This window comes from Hemicordylus capensis, chromosome 1 (assembly GCF_027244095.1).
Source record: "Hemicordylus capensis ecotype Gifberg chromosome 1, rHemCap1.1.pri, whole genome shotgun sequence".
Lineage (NCBI taxonomy): Eukaryota > Metazoa > Chordata > Lepidosauria > Squamata > Cordylidae > Hemicordylus > Hemicordylus capensis.
This window is the reverse complement of record NC_069657.1, coordinates 211493027-211506018: the sequence shown is the minus strand read 5'-3', so window position 1 is coordinate 211506018 and position 12992 is coordinate 211493027. Positions and strand designations below refer to the sequence as shown.

The 12992-nt window shown below is 42.2% G+C and overlaps 1 protein-coding gene across 3 annotated transcripts in view; it reads right to left on the bottom strand.

Annotated features, from left to right (window-relative positions):
• Positions 1-12992, bottom strand: part of NAB1 (NGFI-A binding protein 1) — a 53865-nt gene that overhangs the window by 24564 nt on the left and 16309 nt on the right. For 2 of the 3 annotated variants that reach the window (XM_053285352.1, XM_053285354.1), the window contains exons 3-4: positions 4153-4286; positions 2996-3047 (exon numbers count right to left, since the gene is read on the bottom strand). The exons of the other annotated variant lie outside the window; for it this stretch is intronic. In XM_053285352.1, coding sequence (XP_053141327.1) covers positions 2996-3047; positions 4153-4286 — 186 coding nt within the window. The remainder of the gene's footprint in view (positions 1-2995; positions 3048-4152; positions 4287-12992) is intronic. 3 annotated transcript variants of the gene reach the window in all.

The following is a 12992-nucleotide window of genomic DNA, read 5'->3' as shown; positions in this document are numbered from 1 at the left end:
AAGGAAATCATAATTTTCTAGTGCCCTTAGATATCATGGCCAGAGAACATTTTGCAAGTCTCCAAGATGTCCTCCTCCATCTAAAGAGAAAAGAGAATCCGACAAGTCTTGCTTTACATTCTCCTCCCACACTGTTTTTTTCAGCTTAAAAAGAAGAAAGAAAACATAATCCACTAAGAACAACAAACTAATCAAATGGGGGAAAAATATGCCTACCCTAAGAATATCAAATTGCACAATGGAAATTTTACATCAAAACATCATTTCCTAAAATGCTAATGCAACTGAAAATATATGCAGGAAAGGGAGCTCAACACCACCACAGCATAGCTATCATCTACTGCATGGCATATCTAACTCCCCCAACACAGAGGACAAATGACGGTGAAGCTGGCAACGTACCCACTTCAGCCTTACAATCTGCATTAGTCAAAATTATGTCATTGTCAATCTTCAAAAAATGATTTTATTTATTGCAGCATCCAGCTGTATCAACAGGCTTCAAACACACTTTCCTTTTAATATTTACAAGTATAAATTCCAATAGAGCAACAGGAAAGTGTTATTTATTTTGTACTACGACCAAAGGCAAAGATTTGAGAACTCCAGGGATCTAGATCTGAGTTAAATATTAGAAATAACTTCCCAACTATAGCAAGGATCCAGAGAATTTGGCAGCGCATTCTATATGCCCAAGGAGGGCTATCAATATGTACTGGACAGCAGCCCATCAAACCATGACAAAAACCTTTTGAAACTGAAGGATGTTTCAAAGGTAGCTTGCGATAATAAGACATAGGGAATCTGCTATTGAAACAAAGCAGGACAAAGAACCTCACTGGGTGTCCCCAACATAGCTCTTCAGATCCCAGCATATAAGAGAGTTGAACAGAATTAGCTGCTCACAGAGATTGTGGAATCTCTTTCTTCAGATATAGATATAGATATATTTTAAAGCAGCTGGATGAGACACACATCTACCAGGGTTACTTTTAGGTGCAGGATCTTTCATTGTTAGACAGCAAGCTTGCTTTAAACAAAAAGGCATACCAGCTAACTTTTAAAAAGCTCTTAATGAACATTTTTTGTTTTACCTTAGCACAAAATACAAAGAACTATTGAAAAAAACTTGGGTGAGCTTGCAATAGTTTCATCATTATAACAGCAGCTAAGAAAAACACTATTTCAGACTATCAGGAAATTTCCTAAAAGTGCCAAGGTCAATTAGAGAAGGAAGTACTCTTCCAAGAGGGATTGACAGGAATTACTCTCTGCTGTTACCTACAATTAGGAAGATTTAAACAACAAAACACGATTCACTGAGCAATTTGAAAATAGTGAAATCGTTCCACCTACATAACAAGGTGGAGGTAGGGAGGAGAGGTAGGTCTTGTGGTAGTAAACACGACTTGTCCCCTTAGCTAAGCAGTGTCCACCCTGGTTGCATATGAATGGGAGACTTGATCTGTGAGCACAGTAAGATATTCCCCTCTGGGGATAGAGCTGCTCTGGGAAGAGCAGAAGGTTTCAGGTTCCCTCCCTGGCTTCTTCAATATAGGGCTGAAAGAGATTCCTGCCTGCAACCTTGGAAAAGCAGCTGCCAGTCTGTGTAGAAAATACTGAGCTAGATAGACCAATGGTCTGACTCAGTATATGGCAGTTTCCTATGTTCCTAACAAAACAAATTCAGACTAGGACCAGGGAGACCCGAGTTCAAATCCCCATTCAGCCATGATTCCTGCTGGGTGACTCTGGGCCAGTCACCTCTCTCAGCCTAACCTACTTCACAGGGTTATTGTGAGGAGAAACTTAAATATGTAGGACACCATTCTGGGCTCCTTGGAGGAAGAGCAGGATATTAAAAAATGATTTTTAAAAAAGACAACTACCATCCAACTTAATATGACATGCAGAAAATTGTTGCTGAGTCAGACTCTTGAAGCAGAAATACAGAGGTATGTTGTAGACAGAGTACGTTGCAACAGCTGAATGAAAGGTCAGAAAACCATTCTGGAATTGATGTACATTGAACATGGATCTAATTTACTTTTCAGGAACAGAAGCTTGACAGGATTCTTATGACAGTAGTATCAGCTGCAACTCCAGTCTAACCAATTTCATTCCGAACAAAGGATTCCTAACAGAATGCTTAATAGCTCAACATTTCAAAGTGAAACATTCAAATTCAAATTGATATTTTCTGATCAAATCTTGTATGGAACTATTACGTTGCTTTTATTTTCTCAATACAAGAAGATGGTTTTTCTTTTTCTGCCACTGAAACTCCATGGATTTTGATTGGCAAAGCTGGTCTATAAAGATCCTGAGACAGCAAGATTGAGACTGAGGAGTGCAACCTCTTCCAGAACAAGTTGGGCGCCACCTTCCCTGGGCAAAACTCCCCACTAACAGTACCTCCATATGTGTGCCACTAACTTCAGTTTATGGCACTCATCCAGTCCATTACTGTCCCCCAGATACAATTCCACCACCTCACCCAAACAAGATGTAAAGGAGAAATAGAGTTGGGAGTTATCAGCATACTGAAGACACCTCACTCCCAAACACCAAATGTTGTCACTCAGTGCTTCATGTAGATGTTCAAAAGCATGCGACGCAGGATGTTTTTTTGATTTCTTTGTGTATAGAAAAAAGAGCAAATTAAAAGGTACTTAAACCAGTGGGACGTAGGAGGTCCCTAGCAGCATACCATAATAAATCACCCATATTTTCTGATATATGTTTTTTGAGGATCAGCATCATAACCAATCCGCTCTCATCTTAATCCCTGGTCCAGTTTCCCTTTCCAAACCTGTGAACCCAGAGGTAAACTGGATAATATTTAATTCAAAACGCATTATGTTTTCAGGAAGATTTAGTTGAGGAGAGAACACACATATATGTTCTTAAAATGATGTCTTAGCACATTTCTCCTCCTCTTATGCAACTCAGTTCTAGCAGTTACAATTAAGAAGAACAAGTTAAAATACAGTACCTCTATCTTAATTCTCTTTGGTGACAGCTCATCCCTTTCTCCACATTTAGACCTAGGAGAGGAAAACATTTTTTTAAAAAAAACTAGGTAGATATACTATTGTCAGAAAGGTGTTTGGAAAAGCCTTTGCTCGTGAAAGAGATATAGTGCACCTCTCATCTGATTTTAATTTAGCATAATTTCAAAAGGGAATGTCTTATAGCCACACCACATGATCAGAAAAATCACAAGGCTCACTCTTGCTAGTCTGTCCCACTTGAGGTTGCAGGGTTTGCATGTCCGAATGAGCCTCTATGTTAGGGATGTGCTCAACACACGGTTCGGGGTCTGAATCGCGGGCACATCCCTTTGAAACAGAGGGCTTAAACAGCCCCTTTAACACGGAGGAGAGCAGGTCCATATCTGCTCCTCCTCCATTCACCACTACTTCTGTTATGGCAGCACGCCTCTCCCCCCCCCCCAGCTTTGACTGTGCGCCAGCAGGGCATTTCCCAGCTGCCCCTGCATGCTGGCATTGTACATAGAAAACTAGAATGTTGAGGGGTATGTTTCTACCCTCTCTGTGAACAACCCTGTGGAACTATGAAAAGTCACAGCTTTCTGCAGCAGTGACGAAATGCATGGTAGGGTAATAAGAACATTCCCACATTTCCAACAGATTTATGACATAGCTTGCAACATAGTTTTAGAACCGCTTCCCTCATAAATACAAAACAATCCTGTGTGGATTTAACTAAAGACTTTACTCCAGAAATGACTCAGTTTTCTCCTTCTCCTTCCCCTCCCTTTTCTTTCAGACTCCACCCCCCCCCCAATACTCTCTACAGGAACCCCACTGGGACAAACTTCCAAACAACAAAACACAAAAGATTACGAGACAGAATAGAACACATGGCTATATGTGCAGATAGGTCAATGAATCCTCCCCCATCAGAAAGGTGGGAGAGAGATTGTGTAACACACACATGCATGTGGCTGTGTTACAGGTTAAATTACAGGTGCTGTGGAAAAGTACAAGCATTGACACCTCCTCACTACACCCGAGTGGTGTATTCTATCTGCCCTGAGGGCAGAGCAGCAGAATAAACACAGTTTCTAACACTTTACAACCAACCTTTAAACCTAAATGCAATCAGGTTGGTAAAAATTAAGCTTACTTGGTGGTGCGATACGTGTACTTGTATGTAACTTCTCGAGAGATCTGCCGAGCCAGTGCAAAAAGCTCATCCCTCCGGGTCAACAGTGCATTATCCTTTGCACACAACTGAGCGGCTGCTTCATTGACCGTGAGCTAAAAAAGAACACACAAAAGGTTTTGTTTCCTTAAACATATCAATGTAGGGGTGGGAGAATCCTAACATTTGTACAGAAACACTGTTAGAAACGTTTCCTCAAACTGCCATCACACCTATTATTTGAAATGCTTGCCATAAAGTTCCATAAAGACACCTCCTAAGTCCCATTGGTTTAAGTACCTTTAATTTGCTCTTCTTTCTATACACAAAGAAATCAGTATTATTTAAACACACATCTTTAGTCTAAGATTCCCTTTGAAGCCAATTAGTGCTAAATCATAGTTTTTAATCAGAGGCAAGCAATTTTGTTTAGAACCAATGTTACTTTTTCAAGCATACTGTGTATGAGGAGTGAGAGTACAGCTGGTGTATGTAGTGCAAAATGATCTGTAGGAAGCTTTAAGAAAAATGGAGGATACCAAATGTAGCTTTTCATCTATGATGACATGACATAGCATAATGAGAAAAAACAGCATCTGAAAAATCTTTTTCCTGATCCAACCAATAGACTGTGGATGTGGGTCAGTACAAATAATATCTGCACTAGCTCTTCAACAGACTGAAATCTACATTGAACCTCCAGGTCTGAATCAGAGTCTGCTCTACAACTGCCCCATGAAACTACACTTGCTCCTGAAATTTCACCCAAAGTGAAGCTCAAAGAAAATCCGAGAGTTCCATTTCAGGCAAAAGAAAAATAATATGAATTTTGAAGGAATTCCACGAAATTTCTTAGGGATGATTCAACACATTTCTGACCTTATCGCCATATTTAGCAGAACTTCTCAGGCAAACCAAATGAGGAATTTCGAGGGAAACAAAAAAATTTCACTAAGACTACTCATGTTTTCACAGAGTTGTTCTTTACCCCTATGAGCAGAACAGGGTTACAAACACAGTGCTAGGCTGTTCCCAGAAATAGAGCAGATAGAAGTCAACAGAAAAGATAGGCAATTAACAGCATTGTACAAGGATGGATTATATCTTTAAGAAACCTTAGCCTTATTCACCTGTTATGTTAAACACTCGTACAAGTGTAGAGTGTACATAGGTACAGTTATTCACACATTATGTTGAACACAGTGTTACCAAGAGAGCCTGTTTGGGGGCTACAGACTATACCTAGTTTGAGGCTACCAGGCTTGTGGTTCCCACATTTGCTGTTCAGATCTCACACAGGACCATGAGATCTCCATTTTGGATTTGCACAAGCGAACTCTTAGGGCATGTCACTTTGCATGTAGCCTGGGATGACAGCTCTCAGGTCAAGTTTAACTTCAGGACTACAGGAGAATCTCCCTACGCTCACCTCCCTGACTGCTTTCAGGTGAGGAATGCCAGAATAGATGCGAGATCAGCGCTATTATTTTTCAAGAATTCATCAAGTATTCTCCCAACAGATCAGGTCACAAAATCACCTCCTCAGGAAGGTGTGATAAGGTAGCAGGTCATATCCACTGCTAACGAATATGTTAATGGTTGGCTCGGGCACGGGAACCTAGTCTGTTTACATTTTAGTATCCCCCAGATATTCTAAAAGGACACGAGATAAACCTTGATGTGTCCATTGTGTTTTGCCCTACATAGGTCTTTTAATCAGCCTGTGTTCAAAGAAGTACACCCAGCACATTCACTGAATGGACAATGCTGCATCCTGTCTTTTGTCCCTATCGTCCATCTTATCAAGGTGCGATCAGCATAATGCCTTCAGGCAAGACTCTTTCTATAAGAGCTCAAGACACAATCAATTGGTGCGTCTCTACCCCAGATTCATCAGGTGTTTCTTCCTCTGACCCACCAGCTGCTTTTCACTACATCTTGGCATTGGCACCTCCACCTTGCCTTGACTCTTATTCCTGCTTTACTTTTCACCTCCAGACCAGCCCTTTTTCCTAACCTGGTCTGTGCAGCACTCCTGGCTGGGAGATTCTGCTCATTTAAAAAAAATTTCCCTGGCTCCTGGACTTCTACCGGGTCCCTGGACACATGCTCCCACCTTTCTGCCTACCTTGGAGGAGAGAAGTTCCTCAGTAACAACTGAGCTACAAGGGTTTTACAGCACCGCCTTGGAAAGATCAAGGTAATAGCTAACTCCTGCTCTGAAATCTCACTCCCTTTCCTTTTGCTCCTTCTAAAATCCAAAGCCTGTTTCTCTTGTTAGCCTTGAGTGAACTTAATTCAGAAAATCCTTGTCAGCTGTAACATAGTTGTTACTCTCTTAGTCTTGCTAGTTAATATTGTTGCTCATTAACCATTGTTTTCTCTTCCTGTACCCCTAAAACCCCACAAATAAACCTTATTCTATATTTGAATTTTAACCTCTCTGTTCAGTTCTTTCTCCGACCGAAGCTTTGAACAAATTTATTCTGAAGGTGGACTGCTCCATTTCAACTCACTAATCCCCCCACACACATAAACACCTAAAACGTGGCATGGGGTATCTACCATTAACAACAGGTGCAGAAGTATACTTCCTAGCTGCACTATGCATTTGAAGAACCTGTACCCAGGGTCACTTTTAAAATGACGGCAGGTACAGTTATTCACATAAAAACATGTATGAGTGTACAAACATCTGGAAGGGTAGGATGCCTCCTTGTCTTAAGGAGGCTATCATTAGAACATACTTGGAGGAACTATAGTGAACCCCTCAGAGTTAGGCAACTATAGGCCTGTCCCTAATCTCCCATGGTTGGGCAAAGGGATTGAGTGGGTGGTGGCCTTTCAGCTCCAGGCAGTTTTGGATGATTAAGATTATCTAGGCCCATTTCAAACCAGCTTTTGAGTGGGCTATGGGGTTGAGACTGCCTTGGTCGGCCTGATGGATTATCTCCTGACAGAGGGAATGTGACTCTGCTGATCCTTTTGGATCTCTCAGAGGCTTTGGGTGGCACTGTTTTACATTGTTTCCAATACAGCCTATTGGATAGATTCCAGATAGTGTCGCTTGGAGACTGCTGCTCTGTGAAGGAGAATTAAAATATAGAATTCCATAATGCTCCATACTGTTTCCAATGCTTGGTTTGGTGCAGGGTGTTATCAATATGCTGATGGCACCCAAATCTGTTTCTCCATATTGACCTCAACAGCAGTGTTCCCTCTAAGGTGTGCACATGTGCGCACACTCACATGTTTTTTGATGTCCGCTCAGTTAATTTTAGATCCTACTCAGTTTGAATCAGGAAGGCCCCATTCTGAATGGATGTGCATGCACACTGCCTTGATACTGGCACTCAGAACAAAATTCATTTCGCACACAGCTGGAAAAAATTAAGAGAGAACACTGCTCATCAGGTAACGGCATAAAATGTCTGCCTGGAGGCAATAATGGGCTGGATGAGGGATAACAAACTGAAGTAGAATCCAAATAAAATGAATGTACTGACTGGGGGTGGGGGGATTGGGACCGAAGAGATTGTTTAGATCAGGGTTTCTCAACGTATGGGTCCCCAGATGTTATTGGACTTCAACTCCCATAATCCCTTGCCCCAGTGGCCGTTGGTTGGGAATTATGGGAGTTGAAATCCAATTACATCTGGAGACCCACACGTTGAGAAACCCTGGTTTAGCTCTTCCTGTTCTGGATGGGGTTACGCCCCTGAAATATCAGGTATCTAGGTTGGGAGTGTTCCTGGATCCAAAATTTTATCTGGTTTCTCAGGCTGAGGGAGTGGCCAGGAGTGCTTTTTATCAGCTTCAGCTGATATGTCAGCTATGCCCATTTCTGGGGGTAAATGACCTTAAAAACAGTCGTACATATGTTGGTAACCTCCAGGCTTGACTACAGTAATGCAGCTGCCAGGTTGGTCTCTGGGACAATCTGAAGGAACCATAACACATCAATTTTTAAAGAACTGCACTGGCTGCCGATATGTTTCTGAGTGAAATACAAAGGTCTGGTTATTACCTATAAAGCCCTGAATGGATTAGGTCCAGGGTACTTGAGAGCGCCTCCTTTGTCATGAGCCCTGCTGCATATTAAGATAATCTAGGGAGGTCCTGTTACAGTTGCTGCTGGCTCCTCTGGTAGCAACTTGGGGCAGGGCCTTCTTTGTGCTGCCCCAGGGCTTTGGAATGCACTCCCTGTACACTCACAATGTCTGAATAGGGCTCTCATGAAATGTACATTTAACTCTGTGAGCAAGAGAACCAGAACGAGTGAGTGATCAGATGCTTGGAACCAATTCACAATTTACCACGTTTACAGCATGGAAGATGTGATGAGAAGCCTTATACCTGTCACTGTATGCAGTGGTCAGTAACCATGAAGCAGTGGCCAATCACAGCTCCATGGCATATGTTTACTTTGTGCTGGTGAACACATTCCCCTGCCTTCACACTTTACAGCCCTCAGCACTGCAAACACTGTACATGTAAAAATATAGCCTTTAGGCTACTAACTGACCTCATCTCCATGGAATTTTTTTAAGAGGCAGGAGACATGAAATTACAATGGCCAAGATCAGGCTCTGTATTCTTCACCCTGAGCTTTCCCAGGTAGCAGGCTTTACAGTAGGTTTTCTGCGAAGCTTTACTGCATATTCGAAGTTTCCCCCCCAAAAAAACCCAATGCAAAATGTGAATATTTTTTACGCTGTATATAAATCGGGCTACATTCTAACACACAATGAAAACCCCGAATTGTGTCTGAAGTGCTCTCTGATAGTTCGCAGGGACTTCGGGGTAAATTTGGCTGATATGTGAAAGCACATCCTGCATTCTGGAGGAGATGCAAACTAGAAGTCAGGAGTGAAACATTTCTCTCTTCAAAACTTCCAAGAAGCAGCACTGGGGACCACGAGCCATGAATTAATCTCAATCTAGAAAGTTCTCAGTATTGGCTATAAGAAGATCATCTATGCACTACTGTCACTGCCTACCCAACACAAGCACATTTTTGCATATGCCTTATTGCTTGTAATCCTACACAAACTCACACAGAATAAGAATCATATAACTCAAAGAGTTTTCCTTTCACAACGAACCTGGTTAGGATCAGGCTGTTCGTCAGAAATAAATATTCATAATGATCATGAAGTGGGAAGGATAAAAACCAGTCTTACAGTCATCTTTGACAAATGGTTACCAGTTTTTTAATAACTAAGAATGGGTGTGTTTCATCATGATGCCACTGCCCAAGTGCACAATGTGAAATCTATCACATTTGTATCCTGCCCTCCCTCCAAGGAACTCAGTGCAGCAAAAATGAATGTATCCTATTTTATCCCTGTAAATACCCTGTGAGGTAAGTTAGGCAAGGCAGAGACTCAGGGGTGTAGCAAGGTTGGAGTGGGCCTAGAGACAAGATTTTAAAATGCACCCCCCCACACACACACACTCGTTGAAGTTCAGCTCATGTAGTAAAGAAATCTTAAATGAGGCTGAATAGTGGAAACAAAAAACAGAGAGAGAGAGAGAGAGAGAAAGATATCTAGCTATCTATATATCCTATGTGCCACAATAGAACATCATCCTAATTTTTTTTTTTTAAGGTTTTGTAAATTGTGGACAATGCAAGTCATTTAATGGTACTAGAGAAAGACTGGTAGCTCCAGGTCTTAACACTCACATCAGTTTCAGAGGATGAATACAACTGAAGGAAGCCCAGGGCGGATGCGTGGCTGGGGAAGTCAGTCATGTGACTTGCCTCTGCGGGGCACCCCAAGGCAGTGGGCCCCCAGACAACTGTCTCCCCTTGCCCTATTATAGTTAGATCCCTGCAGAGACTGTTACTTGCCCAAGGTCATTCAATGAACTTCACGGCTGGGCAGGAAATCCAACACTGCACAACACTGAAGTAAGGTAAAGTGTACCATCAAGTTGATTTTGGCTCCTGGCACCCACAGAGCCCTGCGATTTTCTTTTGATAAAATACAGGAGGGGGTGGGGTTACCATTGCTTCCTCCCACACAGTACACGATGATGCCTTTCAGCATCTTCCTATATCGCTGCTGCCCAATATAGTACCAGTTGGGATTCGAACCAGCAACCTTCTGCTTGTTAGTCAAGCATTTTTCCGCTGCGCCACAATTCTGCACTCTGAAAATCACAGTTTCTCTTAAAAATAAAGCAGGTTTCTGTTCCTTATGGCTGTGAAGACAGTCTTGAAAGTTATGCATAGAGCGCCTAGGGAGACCTCAGAAAAATGAGCAATTTCCCAAGAGGCAAGGCTTCACTGCCCTGCACAGCTCTCTGCTCCTCTCCAATGGCTAGAAACAGCAGAGTTAAGCAAAGTGTTACTGCATAATGTATACAGCTCCAAGAATTTAGCTTTTCTTCATTTATTTCTTTTAAAGCTCGGAGTATATTTTGCTCTGATCACAATCAGCAGCACATGGTAGCCTTGTAGTAGTATAAACGGAAATGACCTGTAAATGCCTTTAGATTCTGTCCATTTCAGATACCCTTGTTTGGTTGGGTCAATCACATGCCACCCACCCACCAGGTCACCTGGATGCAAAAGTACATATAATAACTGGCATTAATGCTATTTGAAAAAATTTTGTACAAGCACAAAAATATCTTGGGTTTGGGATATTTTTCTAGTCATGTGTATTCAAAATATGGATTTGTGTTCATTAGCTCATGCATTTATCTTTCAAATATAGCTTTGTCAGAACATAAAAAGCAGAGAAACAGTATTAAATTGGATAGATTTTATTGCTTCCATTTGCTGTGTTTTACCTCATACTTCTCCATTACAGAAGAAAGGCTGACATGCATTTTATATACTACCACAAAAGGACAAAAACTATTATTACAAATCATTAAAATCCATGCCTACCATAGATTAGACTCAAAACTATTAAGAGCCACTAAATTCAGAGCTGTATCTAGAATGCATTCTAGCCCGATTTAAGAATTCCTGACAATACTTCTTCTATGACTACAAATACTGTATTTATATACCACTTTGCAACTAAAGTTCTCAAAGTGGTTCACACAGGGGGTAAAAGATTATTGTTGAATAAGATCTTCTGCCTGAGTGATGTTATGTGGTTAAGTTCCCCATTTCAAGGTAAATGCACCATCTTTCTTTTTGTTTCTTTTTTTAAAATGCTACCTATCTAGAAGTTTTACAGATTGACTGGTGCCTCTAAACTAGGGCTGGGGGTAGAAACTTCTGCTATACCGGCCAGACCTACAATATCCTACAAGCATGAATAATTCACTCATGGTGACAGGCAAATTATAACTACTAACAGTTTTTTGGGGGGGGCCCTCCCAAATAAAATGTGAACAAGCCAAAGAGGTTTTGGCTTGTTTCAACACTGAAAAGCAGCACAGCTGGCTGATAAAAGAAAATACTTTTACTGACAATACTGTGGTGACATTAAAAAAATGTGACAGAATGAAATCGTTTCCATATATCAGAAAACAAAAACACAGGCACTCAATTATGAACAAGGCTGCATATGATGCAATATCTGACCCTGGCATCTTCATTTAAAGATTTTGAGATTGAGAAATACATATGAGAGTTGCTGCCAATCAGGCTGAGGTTTTTATTTGTTTTAACACATTAGAGATGTAAAATACCAAACATTTAAGTGGTGGTAATAGGTTTTTTTAATAAGTGCAGTAAACATTTTTTACAACATATTTTCCTTTTCCCCCCTTTCTCTTTCTTTCATGACCCAGGATGATGCACGTGGGGCATTAAGACCCAGCAAAAAACTAATGGAAGCTGTAGCCTTGTTTAGGGATGTGCGGAGGGCCAGTTCAGACGGCGGGGGGTTGCTGCTTTAAATGACCGGGAAGGTGCAGCCTACCTGCCAGCCCCCGCCCCACCGCTTTAAGTGGGCACACAGGGCTGCAGCATGCTTCCTTGCAGCCCGGACCAGCGTCACCACGCAAACGGCATGCACGCCGTTCCCCACGTTTTGGAAGAGCTCTGGCGGAGGGAAAGCGGTGGGTGGGGGCTAGCAGGTAGGCAGCGCCTTCCCTGCCATTTAAAGCAACACCTCCCCTTCCGCTGTCCAAACTGGTTCGAACACCGGTTGCCAAATGGAGCACCAAACGGTTCCATGCACATCCCTAGCCTAATTGGAGCATGCCAACTTGGCTAGGACAACAGAGGGGCAGTCCTGAATCATGAATGGAAGCCAGGAAACATCAAAATACGTCTGTCAGCTCATTTCTCAGAATTCATGGTAGCCACTTTGAACTGCACTCTGCAGAAACTGGCCCTTGCACCGCAAGCTATTTGTCTAGGGCAGACGTGAACAACTCCAATGCCCTGGTTGGCCGAAACCAACCATGACGTGGCGTGTGGAGGCAGAAGTCGATTAAAATTTTAATACACTAAAATAAAAATCAATACGTTTAATTTAAAAATAAAAATGTAAATTAAATTTAAAATAATTTGATAGGAGAAGGTGGACCTGTGTTCACCCCCCTCCCCGGCAACCACCCCTTACACAGGGCTGTAAGCTATTGGGCTCTCCTAACCCTCAGCTCTCCTCACACCACGACTACTGTCTTTCGCTGGGCTGGTCTACATCCAGCCAGCTCCCAGACAGCCGGAAGGAGAAAATTGCCCTCTGGGGCTTGGAAGAGCCGCTTGGATATGGAGCAGCTCAAGGGAGGAAAGGCCGAACAGAAGCCAGCTGGATGTAGAGTGACACAGTGAGAGGTGGCAGTGGTGGGGGAGGAGAGAGGAGGGTTGGGAGAGCTCAACATCTTACCGCCTCATGGGGCGC